The sequence below is a fragment of the Lepidochelys kempii genome, chromosome 6 (genome assembly GCF_965140285.1).
Source record: "Lepidochelys kempii isolate rLepKem1 chromosome 6, rLepKem1.hap1, whole genome shotgun sequence".
In the NCBI taxonomy this organism is placed as follows: Eukaryota; Metazoa; Chordata; order Testudines; family Cheloniidae; genus Lepidochelys; species Lepidochelys kempii.
In genome coordinates, this window is record NC_136385.1 from 72,642,373 (window position 1) to 72,663,009 (window position 20,637).

Sequence of the window (20,637 nt, forward strand, 5' to 3'; positions counted from 1 at the left end):
ACACAACTTAAAAATTATATGTCATATATAGGGCTTCTGGTTTAAATGGACTTTTATTGTAAAAGCATGTTGAAATCAAAGTCAGCAATAGCCAGCAAATATTTGTTTAAACTGGAAAACCCAGTGTTTTAAAGCTGATCTTTCTCTGTGCTTCTAGAAGGCAAAATGTTTGCTGCTGTTTAGTGGAAATAAATGCCAAAACCTTGGAAACCCTTAATATAAAACATAACTAGTGGCTTTCCGAATATGTCCTTGGAGAGTTCTCCTCTAGTGCTGTTTGTTGACTGACTAGTCATTGTAATAGGCAGACTGAAAAAAAAGCAAACAAAAAACCCCACACCTAAATTATAGTTCAACTAAATAGTGATCTAAAAGAAACATCTGTGGGCAAAATACTTAAAAAAAAAAAAAAGCTTAAACCTTAAGTATTTCTCAGTGTATCTTGATGAAGGTTAATCGAGGTTACTCCTACCCAACTTGAAGGTGGTTAGAACTCTACACCCATTGGCATAACTTCACGTTTGCCTTTAGTAATGTAGAGGGTCACGTAAGGATGGCCCTACTGGGTCAGACCAAAGGTCCATCTAGCTTAGTATCCTGTCTTCCGACAGTGGCCAGTGCCAGGTGCCCCAGAGGAAATGAACAGAACAGGTAATCAACAAATGATCCATCCCCTGTCGCTCATTCCCAGCTTCTGGCAAACAGAGGCTAGGGACACCATTCCTGCCCATCCTGGCTAATAGCCATTGATGGACCTATCCTCCATGAATTTATCTAGTTCTCTTTTGAACCCTGTCATGGTCTTGGCCTTCACAACATCCTCTGGCAAGGAGTTCCGCAGGTTGACTGTGCATTGTGTGAAGAAATACTTCCTTTTATTTGTTTTAAACCTGCTTCCTATGAATTTCATTTGCTGACCCCTAGTTCTTGTGTTATGAGAAGTAGTAAAGAACACTTCCTTATCTACTTTCTCTACAGCAGTCATGATTTTCTAGACTTCAATCATATCTCCCCTTAGCCGTCTCTTTTCCAAGCTGAAAAGTCCCAGTCTTATTAATCTCTCCTCATACAGAAGCCGTTGCATACCCCTAATAATTTTTGTTGCCTTTTTCTGAACCATTTCCAATTCCAGTATATCTTTTTTGAGATGGGATGGCCACATCTGCACACAGTATTCAAGATGTGGGCGTACCATAGATTTATATAGAGGCAACATGATATTTTCTGTCCTATTATCTATCCCTTCCTTAATTATTCCCAGCATTCTGTTAGCTTTTTTTTTTTTTTATTGCCACTGCACATGGAGTGGATGGTTTGAGAGAACTATCCGCAGTGACTCCAAGATTTTTCTTGAGTGGTAACAGCTAATTTAGACCCCATCATTTTATATATATAGTTGGGATTATGCTTTCCAATGTGCATTACTTTGCATTTATCAACATTAATATGACACAGCCAAGTAGTTACTCTGTGAACTCTTGATTGAATCTTTTTATTATCCTTATTTCAAATGCCAACCTTCAGCACTCCAACCAAAAAACCACAAAAATAACTTCCTGAACAACTGTGGAATAGTTTTTTTTTTTAGAACTAAGACAGACCACCTGCTAAATTTGATATTAAAACTTACTAAAGCGTTGGAGCAAATCAGAAAGAAAATCAAGATGGTGGAGACATTTACTGGGCAAAATCTAGCCATCAGGGCACCAAGATAAATCACCCAAACTTTCCCACAGTAATCATAGAATCATAGAACTGGAAGGGACCTCGAGAGGTTATCTAGTCCAGTCCCCTGCACTCAAGGCAGGACTAAGAATTATCTAGACCATCCCTAACAGGTGTTGGTAAGTAATGGATGGTAAGTTTTCAGAAATCAAAATGTCTCTCCAGTCCTCTTTAGACCAACTAGCTGATGGAATAAATGGATTTCAGAATTGTCTAACAAGGGAACACATTGTATTGCCATCTGAAACAGACCAAAAATAATAGATGGCTGTCTGTGGCTCCTTGAATAGTGTCGCCTAGTTACTGATGTGGATGAGACTGAAGACATTTTAAAAAAAGGAAAAGGAAAAGTACTCATATCTTGAATCTCCTGGAAGGAGTGGAGAACCCTGATCAAACAAGCATTATTTCTCGATGGTTCAAAAAAATTACCAGATTGACAAAAAGGACTAAGTCTAAAAATAAGAGCCTGTCGGGTGCCAAGTGTGCAAGAAATGACTGTTACCCCCAATTTGCAACTGTCTACCTACATAATTTTAAAGACATTTTACTTTCTCAAATGCAAAAAACTGTAATTTGCATAAGAGTTTTCTCCCTATTTGCAGTGACAGAGAACAGCATTCAATCCAGCAAGAAAACTGTTCAGAGATTATGGTTTTAGATATGTATTACTTTGTATCCAGCAACCCTAAAGATCTTTAAAGGAATACAAATTTGCAAATTTCAGAGCTTCCACAGCGGTTTTTAAACAGGCTTAAGAAATATGTAACTCAAAGTGTTAAGGCACCTTTTTGTGAAAATTAATGCAGATATATACTTTAAATAGCAATATTATTTAGGTGAAAGATATTTCAATATTTTTACTTTATTTCTGTGTTATGTTTATCTTTGATATGTTAATAGGAAACATTATAATACTTCTAATTGAGAGACGTCTTTAATTTCCATGTAGCCTACAGACTGTACTAATTAAGGGGGCCTATATCTGTGACGCTTCTTGGGATACCCAGAGCTGTGAGTCAGCTTGTTACCACCTGCCTCCAGAGCGAGGGAGTCTTGTCTGTACCCAGTAAGTGTTAGTTCCCTAACACAATCACCCTGTTAGTCACTCCAGCACTCTCCTCTGGGGTGCATCAGACTTGTCTTTGCCTTGCAGGTTGATGACAAATGCCCCCGACTCCCTTCAAAGTGTCCTTCTGTGGTATCCAGTCCCGATCAGTGGATACCCACAGAAATCCCAGATCCTCTATTTCCAATGGAAAGGTGTATTGCAGTTCACCAGTTTTACCTTGGAGCACCACTCCTATAATATGCACAGTGCTTGACTTCAGTTATAAAGCAAAAGGAAAGAATTTAAAATTCTTAAGAATAAAGAAAGGTTGTAGATTCAAATAAAAACCAGTATGAGAGATGGGATCAAATGGTAACATTAAACAACATCACAGCACACATTCTAAAGCCTAAACCTAACTAACAAGTTATCTTCCTGTGTAAAGAAGCTTATCTCACCCAAAATTCTCTCCAGCATTTTCCACCAGTTTGATAAAGACCCTTTCTCATAAAATCAAGCCTGCTGAGAGCTTGTCTTCTCAGACTGATGGAGTATGGCGGGCGTTCCTCTGTACACCAAATATAGTTTCAAAAGTTAATTGTATTACTCCTAAACAGGATTAACACCTGCTGTTTACCTCTGCCTGTTAATTTCCTCTCTCTGAAGATTTCACCATCCTTCATTGGCATTCAGTTCAGATTTGTGAGTGGAGGTCCATTGTGAACCATATAATACTTAATTTATGTGTAAGCAGACATATAGAGAAACATTTCTTGTTTGAAAGAGAACCTGCTTTTTACATTTGCTTGTGCCCAGCCCTAGACACAGACCTTAAGAACAGAATTTTCAGTATTTATATATGTAAATCCTTATACAACATCCATACATGCATTTTTGTAATGATTTTGATGACTTGAGTGATGCAATCTTTCATTAGAGACCTCACATGATACTCTTTACATTCTAGTTCTCCAAATACCAAACCTAGGGGATTCCTGTTAACCTTATGCCAGTTGGCATCAAGAAGTCCTTGGTATCAATATCAGTATCAATATCAGCTACCATTCAGATACTTCTCTTATAGATTGTTCAAGGCAGCTTTCTTAGGGTATGTCTACACTACGGAATAAGGTCGAATTTATAGAAGTCGGTTTTTTAGAAGTCGGTTTTATATATTCGAGTGTGTGTGTCCCCACAGAAAATGCTCTAAGTGCATTAACTCGGCGGAGTGCTTCCACAGTACCGAGACTAGAGTCGACTTCCAGAGCGTTGCACTGTGGATAGCTATCCCACAGTTCCCGCAGTCTCTGCTGCCCATTGGAATTCTGGGTTGAGATCCCAATGCCTGATGGGGCTAAAACATTGTCGCGGGTGGTTCTGGGTACATATCGTCAGGCCCCTGTTCCCTCCCTCCCTCCGTGAAAGCAAGGGCAGACAATCGTTTCACGCCTTTTTTCCTGAGTTACCTGTGCAGACGCCATACCACGGCAAGCATGGAGCCCGCTCAGGTAACCGTCACCGTGTGTCTCCTGGGTGCTGGCAAACGCGGTACGGCATTGCTACACAGTAGCAGCAACCCCTTGCCTTGTGGCAGCAGACGGTACAATACGACTGGTAGCCGTCATCGTCATGTCCGAGGTGCTCCTGGCCACGTCGGCTGGGAGCGCCTGGGCAGACATGGGCGCAGGGACTAAATTTGGAGTGACTTGACCAGGTCATTCTCTTTAGTCCTGCAGTCAGTCCTATTGAACCGTCTTATGGTGAGCGGGCAGGCGATACGGACTGCTAGCAGTCGTACTGTACCATCTTCTGCCAGGCAGGCAAGAGATGAGGATTGCAAGTAGTCGTATTGTACCATCTTCTGCCAGGCAGGCAAGAGATGAGGATGGCAAGCAGTCGTACTGTACCATCTTCTGCTGAGCAGCCATGAGATGTGGATGGCATGCAGTCCTTCTGCACCGTCTGCTGCCAGCCAAAGATGTAAAAGATAGATGGAGTGGGTCAAAACAAGAAATAGACCAGATTTGTTTTGTACTCATTTGCTTCCCCCCCTCCCCTGTCTAGGGGACTCATTCCTCTAGGTCACACTGCAGTCACTCACAGAGAAGGTGCAGCGAGGTAAATCTAGCCATGTATCAATCAGAGGCCAGGCTAACCTCCTTGTTCCAATGAGAACAATAACTTAGGTGCACCATTTCTTATTGGAACCCTCTGTGAAGTCCTGCCTGAAATACTCCTTGATGTAAAGCCACCCCCTTTGTTGATTTTAGCTCCCTGAAGGTAACCCTGTAAGCTGTGTCGTCAGTTGCCCCTCCCTCTGTCAGAGCAACGGCAGACAATCGTTCCACGCCTTTTTTCTGTGCGGCCGCCATACCAAGGCAAGCATGGAGGCCGCTCAGCTCACTTTGGCAATTAGGAGCACGTTAAACACCACACGCATTATCCAGCAGTATATGCAGTACCAGAACCTGGCAAAGCGATACCGGGCGAGGAGGCGACGTCAGCGCGGTCACGTGAGTGATCAGGACATGGACACAGATTTCTCTGAAAGCATGGGCCCTGCCAGTGCATGCATCATGGTGCTAATGGGGCAGGTTCATGCTGTGGAACGCCGATTCTGGGCTCGGGAAACAAGCACAGAGTGGTGGGACCGCATAGTGTTGCAGGTCTGGGACGATTCCCAGTGGCTGCGAAACTTTCGCATGCGTAAGGGCACTTTCATGGAACTTTGTGACTTGCTTTCCCCTGCCCTGAGGCGCATGAATACCAAGATGAGAGCAGCTCTCACAGTCAAGAAGCGAGTGGCGATAGCCCTGTGGAAGCTTGCAATGCCAGACAGCTACCGGTCAGTTGGGAATCAATTTGGAGTGGGCAAATCTACTGTTGGGGCTGCTGTGATGCAAGTAGCCCACGCAATCAAAGATCTGCTGATATCAAGGGTAGTGACCCTGGGAAATGTGCAGGTCATAGTGGATGGCTTTGCTGCAATGGGATTCCCTAACTGTGGTGGGGCCATAGACGGAACCCATATCCCTATCTTGGCACCGGAGCACCAAGCCGCCGAGTACATAAACCGCAAGGGGTACTTTTCAGTAGTGCTGCAAGCACTGGTGGATCACAAGGGACGTTTCACCAACATCAACGTGGGATGGCCGGGAAGGTACATGACGCTCGCATCTTCAGGAACTCTGGTCTGTTTCAAAAGCTGCAGGAAGGGACTTTCTTCCCAGACCAGAAAATAACTGTTGGGGATGTTGAAATGCCTATAGTTATCCTTGGGGACCCAGCCTACCCCTTAATGCCATGGCTCATGAAGCCGTACACAGGCAGCCTGGACAGTAGTCAGGAGCTGTTCAACTACAGGCTGAGCAAGTGCAGAATGGTGGTAGAATGTGCATTTGGACGTTTAAAGGCGCGCTGGCGCAGTTTACTGACTCGCTTAGATCTCAGCGAAACCAATATTCCCACTGTTATTACTGCTTGCTGTGTGCTCCACAATATCTGTGAGAGTAAGGGGGAGACGTTTATGGCGGGGTGGGAGGTTGAGGCAAATCGCCTGGCTGCTGGTTACGCGCAGCCAGACACCAGGGCAGTTAGAAGAACACAGGAGGGCGCAGTACGCATCAGAGAAGCTTTGAAAACCAGTTTCATGACTGGCCAGGCTACGGTGTGAAAGTTCTGTTTGTTTCTCCTTGATGAAACCCCCCGCCCCTTGGTTCATTCTACTTCCCTGTAAACTAACCACCCTCCTCTCCTCCCTTCGATCACCGCTTGCAGAGGCAATAAAGTCGTTGCCTCACATTCATGCATTCTTTATTCATTCATCACACAAATAGGGGGATGACTACCAAGGTAGCCCAGGAGGGGTGGTGGTGGAGGGAAGGAAAATGCCACACAGCACTTTAAAAGTTTACAACTTTAAAATTTATTGAATGCCAGCCTTCTTTTTTTGGGCAATCCTCTGTGGCGGAGTGGCTGGTTGGCCGGTGGCCACCCCACCACGTTCTTGGGCGTCTGGGTGTGGAGGCTATGGAACTTGGTGAGGAGGGCGGTTGGTTACACAGGGGCTGTAGTGGCAGTCTGTGCTCCAGCTGCCTTTGCTGCACCTCAACCATACACTGGAGCATACTGGTTTGGTCCTCCAGCAGCCTCAGCATTGAATCCTGCCTCCTCTCATCACGCTGCCACCACATTTGAACTTCAGCCCTCTCTTCAGCCCGCCACCTCTCCTCCCGGTCATTTTGTGCTTTCCTGTACTCTGACATTATTTGCTTCCACGCATTCGTCTGTGCTCTGTCAGTGTGGGAGGACAGCATGAGCTCGGAGAACATTTCATCTCGAGTGCGTTTTTTTTTTCTTTCTAATCTTCACTAGCCTCTGGGAAGGAGAAGATCCTGTGATCATTGAAACATATGCAGCTGGTGGAGAAAAAAAAAGGGACAGCGGTATTTAAAAAGACACATTTTATAAAACAGTGGCTACACTCTTTCAGGGTAAACCTTGCTGTTAACATTACATACATAGCACATGTGCTTTCATTACAAGGTCGCATTTTGCCTCCCCCCACCGTGTGGCTACCCCCTCAACCCTCCCCCCTCCCTGTGGCTAACAGCGGGGAACATTTCTGTTCAGCCACAGGCAAACAGCCCAACAGGAATGGGCTCCTCTGAGTGTCCCCTGAAGAAAAGCACTCTATTTCAACCAGGTGACCATGAATTATATCTCACTTTCCTGAGGATAACACAGAGAGATAAAGAATGGATGTGGTTTGAACGCCAGCAAACATACACTGCAATGCTTTGTTGTACAATGATTCCCGAGTACGTGTTACTGGCCTGGAGTGGTAAAGTGTCCTACCATTAAGGACACAATAAGGCTGCCCTCCCCAGAAACCTTTTGCAAAGGCTTTGGGAGTATATCCAGGAGAGCCGCGAAAGCCAGGGCAAAGTAATCCTTTCACATGCTTGCTTTTAAACCATGTATAGTATTTTAAAAGGTAAACTCACCGGAGGTCCGTTCTCCGCCTGCTGGGTCCAGGAGGCAGCCTTGGGTGGGTTTGGGGGGTACTGGCTCCAGGTCCAGGATGAGAAACAGTTCCTGGCTGTCGGGAAAACCGGTTTCTCCGCTTGCTTGCTGTGAGCTATCTACAACATCATCATCATCATCTTCTTTGTCCCCAAAACCTGCTTCCGTATTGCCTCCATCTCCATTGAAGGAGTCAAACAAAACGGCTGGGGTAGTGGTGGCTGAACCCCCTAAAATGGCATGCAGCTCATCATAGAAGCGGCATGTTTGGGGCTCGGACCCGGAGCGGCCGTTCGCCTCTCTGGTTTTCTGGTAGGCTTGCCTCAGCTCCTTCAGTTTCACGCGGCACTGCTTCGGGTCCCTGTTATGGCCTCTGTCCTTCATGCCCTGGGAGATTTTGACAAAGGTTTTTGCATTTTGAAAACTGGAACGGAGTTCTGATAGCATGGATTCCTCTCCCCATACAGCGATCAGATCCCGTACCTCCCGTTCGGTCCATGCTGGAGCTCTTTTGCGATTCTGGGACCCCATCATGGTCACCTCTGCTGATGAGCTCTGTGTGGTCACCTGCAGCTTGCCACGCTGGCCAAACAGGAAATGAGATTCAAAAGTTCGCGGTTCTTTTCCTGTCTACCTGGCCAGTGCATCTGAGTTGAGAGTGCTGTCCAGAGCAGTCAAAATGGAGCACTCTGGGATAGCTCCCGGAGGCCAATACCGTCGAATTGTGTCCACAGTACCCCAAATTCGAGCCGGCAAGGCCAATTTAAGTGCTAATCCACTTGTCGGGGTGGAGTAAGGAAATCGATTTTAAGAGCCCTTTAAGTCGAAATAAAGGGCTTCATTGTGTGGACGGGTGCAGGTTTACATCGATTTAACGCTGCTAAATTCGACCTAAAGTCCTAGTGTAGACCAGGGCTTGGTATCCTTTTCTTACAATTCTACTGCTGATCTCTACGTCTGACTAAAACTGTGATATAGGGATGAATGAAGTTTACCGCTTTCACTTGCGGGCATATTTTACACTATTAATATGTAATAACCAAATAAAAAAGTGTAAATGACATTCAGATTTTGCCATCGTTAACATTAAACACAATAAGCAAATTTTGTAGCACTTGCAAATCTCAACCCTTTCCCCTCTCTCTTTACACCCAACTATATTTCTAAGAGGCAGAGATTTTTAGGACATTATTTTATCACTGTCAATGAGTTGAGAACCACTATGAGTATATTGTGTAAGTTTAAAAAAAAAAAATTTCCATGATTGGCCCTTTGTTCTGTCCACAGTATGACTGTAAAAATGGTTTAATGAATTTGTCCTCAGCAGAGTTTTAGTATGTTTAAGAACGTGTGTTAAATTCAGAAGTTTTATTTAGTTATTCAGAGACAAGATATTGATTACCCAGTATAACTGAATTGAGAAGGATATTCTAGCAACCAACATTATATGTAAAGCTTATTTAGATAAGAATGCCTTGCATAAATAGATTAAATATAATGCAACCTTCCACTTGTTTTCATACAAATCCTGTAAGTGGAATATAAATGTCATTTACCACCTAATAAAATATAAGAGAGTTCTCTTCTGTCTCAAGTGTGGAAGTGGGTATTACCCTAACTCAAGAAATGCATCTATATACTTCAGAACACAATTAAATGGGGGAAAAAAATGTTTGGGTGGGACAAGTATTTGATGTATTCAACAATACACCCATCAAAAGGAAGTTACTATGTTAATACAACTTACCCTTTGTGGTTATTACAGTTTTTTGAAGACCAGAGAGGAATTTTCTCTCTTGCATTCTGGCATACTGCCTGGGAATCTTCATATTTGGTGTATGTATTCCCCTCTAAATATATCTGTTTTCTGTCAGATTTATTTACTAATTGTTCCCACCACACAAATAAATTATTTATGGGAGGAGACTTTAGTGCTGTGTTTAAAATTTGGGTTCGATGAAATTCCCCCAATTTACAGATTAGCAAAAAATCTAAAATCTTCAATTCTGTCCTTATGGGAAATAATGTAGGTGATGTCTGGTGGCTGTTAAACCCAAAAAGTAAAGAATCTGCTTTCCAAAGTTCATGATTCCTCATCTGGAATAAGTTTGATTTTCATAAAGGCTGAAAAAGCCTCAAAATATTTAGTTTCTGAGGCTCTGATCCTGCTAAAAGTATGCATGAGTTTAAAGTTATTATCTATATTTGGGAAAAAGTTGGATGATGTATTCGTATCCTGGTGATGATATACTTCCCACTGCAACGGTAACTAAGGGGGATATTAAACAATAACTGTTCAAGTTAGACATTTTAAAATCATCTGCTCTGGGTAACTTGCATCCAGGAGTTTTAAAAGAGCTGGCTGAGAAGCTCTCTGGACTGTTAATTAATTTAATAAGTATATGAACACTGGAGAAGTTCCAGAGGACTGGAAAAAAAAAATCCTAATGTACCAATACTTAGAGTAACAGGATGATCTGGATAATTATAGGTCTGTCACCCTGACATTGATCCTTGGCAAAGTAATGGCATTGCTGATACAGGGCTAGATTTAATAAAGAAATAAAGGAGGTTAATTAATGCCAGTCAGTATGGGTTTATGGAAAATAGACCTTGTCAAACTAACTTGATATCTTCAAGAGACAAGGTGGGTGATATTTTTTATTGGACCAATTTCTGTTGGTGGGAGAGACAAGATATAGAATCATAGAATATCAGGGTTGGAAGGGACCTCAGGAGGTCACCTAGTCCAACCCCCTGCTCAAAGAAGGACCAATCCCCAACTAAATCATCCCAGCCAGGGCTTTGTCAAGTCTGACCTTAAAAGCCTCTAAGGAAAGAGATTCTACCACCTCCCTCGGTAACCCATTCCAGTGCTTCACCACCCTTCTAGTGAAAAAGTTTTTCCTAACATCCAACCTAAACCTCCTGTACTGCCACTTGAGACTATTACTCCTTGCTCTGTAATCTGGTACCACTGAGAACAGTCTAGATCCATCCTCTTTGGAACCCCCCTTCAGGTAGTTGAAAGCAGCTATCAAATCCCCCCTCATTCTTCTCTTCTGCAGACTAAATAATCCCAGTTCCCTCAGCCTCTCTTCGTAAGTCATGTGCTCCAGTCCCCTAATCATTTTTGTTGCCCTCCGCTGGACTCTTTCCAATTTTTCCACAGCCTTCTTGTAGTGTGGGGCCCAAAACTGGACACAGTACTCCAGATGAGGCCTCATCAATATCGAATAGAGGGGAATGATCACCTCCCTCGATCTGCTAGCAATGTCCCTACTTATACAGCCCAAAATGCCATTGGCTTTCTTGGCAACAAGGGCACGCTGTTGACTCATACCTAGCTTCTTATCCACTGTAACCCCTAGGTCCTTTTCTGCAGAACTGGTGCCTAGCCATTCGGTCCCATAGTGGTGCATGGGATTCTTCCGTCCTAAGTGCAGGACTCTGAACTTGTTCTTGTTGAACCTCATCAGATTTCTTTTGGCCCAATCCTCTAATTTGTCTAGGTCCCTCTGTATCCTATCCTTACCCTCCAGTACTACCCATTGAGCCCGACGATCTAGTTAGCTTTCTATCCACCTTATAGTCCATTCATCCAGCCCATACTTCTTTAACTTGCTGGCAAGAATACTGTGGGAGACCATATCAAAAGCTTTGCTAAAGTCAAGGAATAACACATCCACTACTTTCCCCTCATCCACAGAGCCAGTTATCTCATCATAGAAGGCAATTAGGTTAGTCAGGCATGACTTGCCCTTATAAGATAATGAAATTACAATTTAGGTTGATAAAGGTAATTGGGTTGATGAAATATATTTAGACTTCTGTAAGTCATTTAACTTGGTACCACACAACATTTTGATTACAAAACTAGAACTATACAAAATCAGTATGGTACACACTAGATGGATTAAAACTTGTGTATTTTTCAAAATGTAATTGTAAATAGGGAATAATGGAGTGGGTGTCTTTCTAGCCAGGTCCAACAGAAATCAGTTCTTGTCCCTCCGCTATTTAAGACTTTTATCAGCAATCTGGAATAAAACATAAAATCATTACTGCTTAAATTTGACAATGACAAAAAATCGGGGGAGTGGTAAATAATGAAGAGGACAGGTCACTGATACAGAATAATCTAGATCATCTGATAAACTGGAGTCAAGCAAACATGTTTCTATACAGCCAAATGTAAGGTCATATTGTTAATTTCTATATATGTAGGCCCAGGGTGGATTTGATTTAAATCACTAGTCAGGAAGACTCAATTTAATCATGGTTTTCTATATAAAAGTGCATTCTTGTTGGTTATTATAACCTTAATACATATTCTTCACAACTCAGATAGATGTAGGTTTCATTTTTAGAAGGTACACACTATACATTTTTAAACAGTGATTTATTTTGAAAACTTTTCAGATGAATTTTACAGCTATATCAGAAAATGAATGATTGTTTGGTCATTGCATTTACCAAAGGTAATTGAAGCAGATATTTATGAAGTCATTGGGAGGTGAACTATCCCCAATTCAAAGGGTTAATCATTAATATTTGGAGGATTTTCTTACCAGGCTGTATTAGGAGGAGAACATCACCAGACAGACATTTAAATTGTTTTATTTAACTAAAACAACAATGTTAAGTATTCTGGATTTTTTTCTTCAATGGCAAACATATAATATTTTAACAAAACCAAGGATATGTCCCTCGCGTCTCACATTTATCTCCAGACTTCTTCTCCTTGTCCAGATCTATTCCTCCCCAACAATCTTCTATTCATTGAACTTTTTGAAACTTTGAACTTTTAGAGAGAGGTAAGGGATTGATTCTGTGTACACAAATTTGCAGAGGGACAGTAGAGTTGAGGTCTGTTGTTTCTCACCTCTATATATTTATTTACTTTAAAACATTTTTGCTGTTAATAAGCATGTTATCTCGGGAGACCCAAATCGGAGAACTGCAAAACTAAGCATCTCTGATGGTATCTTCTAGACTGAGCACTGAGTCCCATTTGGTAGACAGAAAGATTAACCTAAATAACCTATACAGAAGCCCCTGGAACCCTATAAGATTGGGTCCCTAATCCATTAACTATTGGAACTAATTTACAGAGCTTTTCTTAAACATTACATGAATATATTGTCTCATACTATAGAATTAGAATTTATAATCCCTGTTCCATGATGAGATATCTTTGAGCTATAATGTATCTTAATTAAAACTATCTTTAGATAGGTTTTTCCTCAAAAAGCATTTTATCAAAAAAATCAGATTTAAATAAAAAAAAAATTGATTTTTATCCACCTTGTGTAGGCCATACTTGAGGGATGGGGCTCTGTCTTGGGAAGGAATGACTCTGAAAAAGACTTAGAGGGTCATGGTGGATAATCAGCTGAACATGAGCTCCCAATGTGAATGTGATCCTTGGATGCAAAAACGGTTAATATCAGAGAGTAAGGAGATTATATTACCTCTGTGTTTGGCACTGGCGGAACTGCTACTGAGTTACTGTGTCCAGTTCTGGTGTCTCCAATTCAAGAAGGATGTTGATAAATTGGACAGGGTTCAGAGAAGAGCCACAAGATTGATTAAAGGATTAGAAAACATGCCTTTATAGTGAGAGATTTAAGGAGCTCAGTCTGTTTAGTTTATCAGAGATGCTTAAGGGATGATTTGATCAGTTTATAAATACTTACCTGGAGAACAGAAATGTGATAATAGAGGGGTCTTCAGTTTAGCAGACAAAGATGTAACAGTGTCTGGAAGTTGAAGCTAAACAAATTCAGATTAGAAATCAGATGCAATTTTTAAATAGTTGTGGTAATTAACCATTGGAACCATATACCAAGGGCTTTGGTGGATTCTCCATCTCTGGAAATTTTTAAATCAAGACTGCATATTTTTCTAAAAGATATGCTCTAGTTCAACCACACCCATTGAATTTGAAGTAGAATTCAGTTCAGGGAAGTCTTATGGCCTGTGTTATGCAGGAGGTCAGACTATGTAATCTCAGAAATCCTTTCTGGCCTTAAAATCTACAAATCTGTACTAAGTCCTTGCAGGATCAATGCCAAAAATGGATACAGTACTCATTTCAGATGATGTGCCTGAAGACCCAGACCCTTGACTAAATGCACAAGTGAAAAATAAAACACATTTGTTCACTTCAGTCATTGAAAAAATGTAGCAGTATCTTGACACAAATGACAATGGAGGAAATCTCCTTTCAAGTTTTGTGGCATTCAAGGATACCTTTTGAGAAATTGTTATTACACATATGACACAAACCATAAGAATTATTTAGAAGGCAATTGATCTTGGCAAAGAAACTATAAAACTCTCCAACAGCTGATTTATGGTGCTTCCCAAGAAACAAAATCTCAAGCTGAACAAATTTATTTGCAACTGAACATCATTATCACGTAGGTAGGGCCCTACCAAATTCCTGGTCCATTTTGATCAATTTCATGGCCAGACAGTTTTAAAGTTGGTCAATTTCACGTTTTCAGCTATTTACATCTGAAATTTCACAGTGTTGTAACTGGGGGTCTCAACCCAAAAGGTACCTGGAAGTGGATCTGATCTGCCCCCTTCCTGCCTCCCGCCCCAGAGCTGCCATGCAAGGGAAGAACAAGTCCTGTCCCTCCCCAGCCCAGCAGGGACTCCTAGCTAGGAGCTGGGGCACTCCCAGCAGCAGGGGAATATTGGATCCACCTCCACAAGTCTCCTCCAGCTGCAGGAACCTCTGGGGCTGGAGCTTCCTGCAGCAGGGGAAAGCACCCCAAGGTAGGGCTGATCTGTCTGGGAGAGCTGCCCTGCGGGGAAGGACCAGTCCTGTCCCTACCAGCCCAGCAGCAAGAGGGAAATCAGATTTAACAGGAAAGGGCTTATTTCACAGTCGGTGACACGTTTTTTCACTACCATGAAATTGGTAGGGCCCTACACATAGGGCATAAGTAGCTCTCATATGCACAGTAACTTCTTTGAATTTGGAAATAAAACCAATTGTGTGTTCAAAAATAATCTTCCTACACTGTCCTGACCATTATGCCTGTATTTGTAACAGAAGAAAACAAAAGAACAATTGATAAGGTTGTAGTAGAGACATTCTCAAAGTCTGCTCAACATTTATTTACCTTGAATAACTTCAGCAACATAAATATTTCAGGCTTTCTTTGGAGAACCTAAAATCCTGAAGATAAATGAAGAATAGCTTGAAGCAAAAAGTCTATTTGGATTAGTGTTAAAGAACCCAGGAGCTTTCACTAATGTTACAAAATGGGCAGGGTAAGAAAGGAATTTGGATGATTTTTTTAAAAATACATACGCAAAAAAATACATAGGCAACAGTTGATACTAAATATAGCAAAAGGAGCAATAGTCTAATTTTAGACTGTAAGCTGTTTTGGGCAAGAATTTGTTGTATGTTTGTAAACCAAATATCAAGCACACCTTGTGGCACTATAAAAGTAATAGTTTTTTACAAAAAGATATGCATGAGGAAAAAATACATTCTAGTTTCAATTGTGAACTTAAGGGGGTCCACTCAAAAAGTTAGTCTCCCATGTTGGTTTTTGTGATTCTTTTCTCTTCCAGAACACCTTATATAAGATTCAACTGAAAAAAGTTTTCTCTAACTTTTTTTAATTTCTGGGTTACAGGTATGCGGTTCGTATGATATATGTGGCTGCCCATTTCATTCAAAGTTCAGCTTGTTTCCTTTAATAATGGTGAATGTTTCAGTACATGATTCTTTTTTTCATCAGTTGGATTCTTTGTACTTCCTGTATTCCTAACTCAATATTATTTGATATAAGGCATTGTTATACTAGGTCAGGCTCAGTCTCTCTGAAAATAGACCATAAATGCCTATAGGAAAATATAGAGAACTTATTTGGCCAAGTTAACATTGCTGTTAAAATCCTAGTTTGTGCATTTCCTGATATTTTTTAACTGTGCAACCTTAGTATTGCATTAACACAGATTTTGCAGCTGATATACGTATACAAAGTTGTGTAATTTAATATGCCCAGAATTTTGTAGTCCTATTCTTGGTGACCATATATTGAAATAAGGTGCTTGTTGGCTAGCCAACTAGGGGAACAGGAGTTTTATGAGCTGGGGATAAAAGTGATCAGTGATATAGTAACACTAGAATAGCATAACTGCTGGCTTGTTTTGAAACTCTTATTTCAGGCAATTGGTTGACCAGTGTGCTTGAAATAATCTCTTATTAAAAAGTTATTGCCATATTTAAAGTGCTGTAGAAACATTAATGAATCCCCATAACAATTTTGTGAGGTAGCTATATATTACTTTTCCCATTTTACGATGCAGACTGAGGAAGAGTGGTGAAGTGACTTGTCCAAGACCACACATGGTGGTGAAGTCCACAACAAAATTAACGTAGAGAATGGGCTCTCCTGACGCCACACCCCGTATTAGTATCTCCAGAACCCAATACTTAATAAAAGTCAACCTTCTGTGTTTCTAATATCTAGGTTCCAGCAGTTTGACCTGTTTGTAACAAGAATGAAGGTGCACTACAGAAAAGAGCAACAACTTTATTGTTCTTTTATTTCTTATTGCTTAGAGTTTTTTGTTCCCAGACAGTTTTGTCAATTTGATTTGTTTGGAATGTTTTTGGGAAACCTGTTTCACATCCCCAGTCACTCCAATTTTTCATTGTTCTCTGGTTAATCTTTTGGTTACTTCAGAAATCTCTAGATTATAAGCTCTTTTGATCAGGAACCCTGTTTTTCTCTGTCTTCTATGAAGTGCTTAGCTTCTTTTGGGGTTCTATAAAATAATATACAATACGTTCTGCCAGTGCACTTAATTCCTTCTCTTCAGTCCCTGGTAAGTGAGATAATGGGTGCATTTTGTTCTCACCCAGCTGTGTGTTTGGAAGCATCTGTGCATGAGGAGAGATTTGTTCTATGGCCTCGGAGCTGGGTGCCAGGGAGGATGGCAGCTCCACAGAGCTGGCGAAGCCCCTCTATCTGCAATGTCTGGAGAGAGCTCTGCGATTGGATCAGTTTCTACGACAGACATCCACCATCTTCAACAGGAGTATATCCAGGTACCAAAAACATATCCTGTTTTAGGTTGGGAACACCCAGAAAAGAGACATTGTATAATATTGTTTCCAGGCAACCCCCATTGTAAGGGGTTAGTAACCACTTGCACAGTATAAATCCTGCTTTTTCAAGGATTTTTGTTCTCTGGTCTTTTTACCTCACATAGATTGGTTACTTGGCTCATTGTTAGCCCAGATATAATGGTCAAGAATTCTTTTTGTCAGCTTTTACTAAAAAGTAGGCTTAGTTTATTAAATCTTAAATTAGTTTTGAAGAGAATTGGCCCTTAATCATTTGTAACATCTCAGTGCTGTTGTCAGACACAGAATTGTGTGGTAGGAAACAAATAGAACTATTAAGAAACAAAAAACTTCTCTTAAAAACAAACAAGCAAGCAAACCAACATACCAGTATCATCTTTGTAAAACATGTTGAGATTTTCCAATGAGAAGTGCTATGTAAGCGTCAAGTATTATTACTTGTACAAGCCAAACATGACTTTACTAAAGTGTCCATTAGCATCCTTGGTAAAATGTTTCATTCAGACAAATTTCATTTTCTATATGAATTTTGGATATGGAAATTGATATAAGAGGTTTTGGGGGGTCAAAAAATTGGTTACCCATAGGAAAATATAAAAAGGAGTAGACTTTTTTTAACCACCATTTACTGCTTTTATGATTTCTTCTGTTGTTATTACTGAAGAGCAGTAGCAATGCCATAGCTAAAGGTGAGCAGAGCTTTCTGTTCAAGATCTCATTTTTCAGAGTGCTCTAAAATGCATATGAATATTTATAGACAGATTGCCTTGAAAACTTCCATGAAATATCAGGGCAGGGGTAGAGTTAATGGTGTGAATCTGGGATTATTTGCTCCAGTGGGTCAAGTTACAGACTCCCCTTCAAAATGACCCACTTTTAAAAAAATTTCTGTTCTGAGTCCTCCCCCGGCCCCCCTGAGTTGGGGGAAAAATACAGGAAGGATCCCCATGAAACTGATAACAGTGGATTTCTCATTATTTCAGCTAGTGACTGCCACAGAGAATTATCTATACGGCAGTATTTCAAAAGTTTAGACTTTTTCTGGTTCTGTAAAGGGGTTTACAACTATTGGTAGTCAAATCTGGGATGGAACCAAAACACATCAATTTCAAGTTGATTTTTCAAAGGGTTGTGTAATTTACAGGCACATCCAGATTGGTTTAAAATTTAGTGTGCCAGTAGAGGACCTGGATTACAGTTTGTGGTGTAAATTTGGAGTCACTGGGTCAAGAGTTTTCTAAGATACAGCCCTTAACTGGGCTTGCTTTTACTTTTCAGTGTGTTCTAAATGTGTGTCTAGGCAGATTGCCTTGAAAATAGTTATGTCACAGGCTAGTAGATATGGCAGATTTGAGTCATACCTGGCCAAGGAGTTCCTAAGATAAAGACCTTCCCCCCAGTGACCTGCTTTTAATTTTCAGAGTGTTCTAGAATCGCACACATCAGCGAAACTGGGTGAGTAATTGAGAATGGTCATGCTACAAGTACACGGCATTGAGAAACATGGGGAACTGAGAATGGACATGTTCTATACATGACACAGCTACATAGTTCTGAGATGTGGGCAAGGAGCTGAGACAAAGGAACCTGTGCCCAGGCTTATCTCAAGGCTCAGGTTCTTACTCAATTCATGCTCCCCAAGGACATGCTCAGTGAGTGAGAAGCTGAATGACCGACCCGCTCAGTTGGTTGCTTAGGCTGAGTGGCACTGATCTGAACCTTAACTTTGGCTTTGAAGCGATAACACTAAGACCTAGGACTATAACAGTACCTTACTCCTCCATACCCAACCCTGTCACTTTGTACACTGCACATCTCCAAGTCAGCACTCCCATTTATGCAGTCCAGGGGAGCCTTGCTGTGCTCTGTAAAGCCCTCTCAATCCAGGGAATACTTGTGGCTGTTTGGCAAAGGCTAAGGGAGAGGTCAGGTGCTATGGTCTTCCTGATGATTTAGGACAGGGGTTAAAGTGGGCAGAGTCACAGGACAATATGTGCACTGTCTTGGTTTATCAGTTAATTGCATATGTGGTTGAGAACAATACAGTACTTGAGGACCATACATTTCCAGCAAAGACATGAACACATTTGTCTATATAATACATACAGCAGGTAAAGAGTAGTGACTTGTAATGCCCTTTAATACAGATTCCATAAAGGATATCAGACTCCACTATATCAGATTGCTTAAATGGTCTTTGAAGTAGAGGGCCATCCATAAGACCTACATCAATTACCTGACTCTCTTCTATTACCGCCTCTTCCAAAATTTTCCATGTAATGTTGCTCTAGACTCATTTTCCTATTTCCCAAGAGCCTTCTCCCTGGAAAATAATAAGGCAAAATTATTACTACATTTGCTTTGCATTTATATTTTTAAATCACTACACCATTTTATTAAAAGTTTTATGATACTATCAAATTACAGAGTAGTTGACAGATTCATGTAAGAAGTTAACATTAAGCAGTGCTTCATATTGTATAATTGTTGCAGACAGTTTGAGACCTTTCCAATCCCTAGTTCCTAATCTCCAGGACAAGTGCCACACAGGAAAATTGCATTTTCTGTAATGTCTTTTATGGGTGTCCTTGCCCCTAGTTATGAGTGTTTTCCTCTCCTGCTGTGATCATATTTTTGTGTGTCCTATTGCAGTGATGAAAGCGAGGATGGATTGGATGACAATCCTTTGCTGCCACAGTCTGGGGATTCCCTGATGCAAATTAAGGAAGAGCCCCCAAATTCATTGCTTGGGGAATCTTCTGGAACAGGAAATTCTGGGATGTTAAACACACATTCCCTCAATGGAATACTGCAGCCAGGTGAGTGTGCATCAGATTGAATTCCTGCTTGCTATGGGGTAAGGTGGCTTCTTTGTTTATATTTATAGGTTTTTTTCTTTAAATTCACTTACTTCATAATCAAATAAAATGTCCTCTTTAAACAGAGCCAAAGTCAGAAAAAGGGAGTTTGTATAACTTTTCCAAACTGAAGAAAAGCAGAAAGTGGCTGAAGGTAAGAGTACTGGAGGTGAAGGGAAGCTGTGATCAATAACTATTGTGGTGTAATCTCTAGGGGTATTCTACCTTGACTGGGGAAACACAAGTGATTGTGTGGTGGTATTTCTTAGCGTTCTTATGAAACACTGAATGCTTAAAAAAAAAACGAACTTGAACCTGCTAGTAAACACTGATCAAAATATGGCACATCCATTTATTAACTTGTGTATTATTAATATATTTATTATGGCAGTGCCTAAGGGCCAACCAAGAATGGGGGACCATTGTTCTAGGCACTGTACAAACATAGAGTAGGAGACATTCCGAGCCCTCAAGAGTTTATGGTCTAAATAGACAAGACAGATATGGTGGGGGAAAGGGAGTGAATAAGTAGAGTGAACAAAGTGATGGCAGCCAATGTCATGTTAGTTCCACTTTTTCTTTTTTTTAATTTATTTTTTGGTGGGTTTACTTAAGAGAGAAAAGCTAAATGGAAAGAAAAAGGAAATGGAGCGGTGAAGGGGGCGGGGAAAAGAGAATAAGAGGGGCAGGTGTGGAGTGAAGCCAAGGTGAATAGACTGCTCCAACCCTCTTCCTTGCCCCTCCCTCACAAACAGCCCATCAAATGTAGTGCACTAAACGTTTCCTCTGACAGTAAGCCTCTCAGTGATTCATTTCATTTTACCCCTTCCTTGTAAAGACAAAATAATGTGTTA

General features: G+C 41.1%; 1 protein-coding gene across 2 annotated transcripts in view; it reads left to right on the top strand.

The window, feature by feature from the left end:
- Positions 1–20,637, top strand: part of INO80 (INO80 complex ATPase subunit) — a 130,882-nt gene that overhangs the window by 8,693 nt on the left and 101,552 nt on the right. For both annotated transcript variants that reach the window (XM_073348739.2, XM_073348740.2), the window contains exons 2-4: positions 16,701–16,886; positions 19,578–19,744; positions 19,870–19,937. In XM_073348739.2, coding sequence (XP_073204840.1) covers positions 16,744–16,886; positions 19,578–19,744; positions 19,870–19,937 — 378 coding nt within the window. In that variant the 5' untranslated portion in view covers positions 16,701–16,743. The remainder of the gene's footprint in view (positions 1–16,700; positions 16,887–19,577; positions 19,745–19,869; positions 19,938–20,637) is intronic.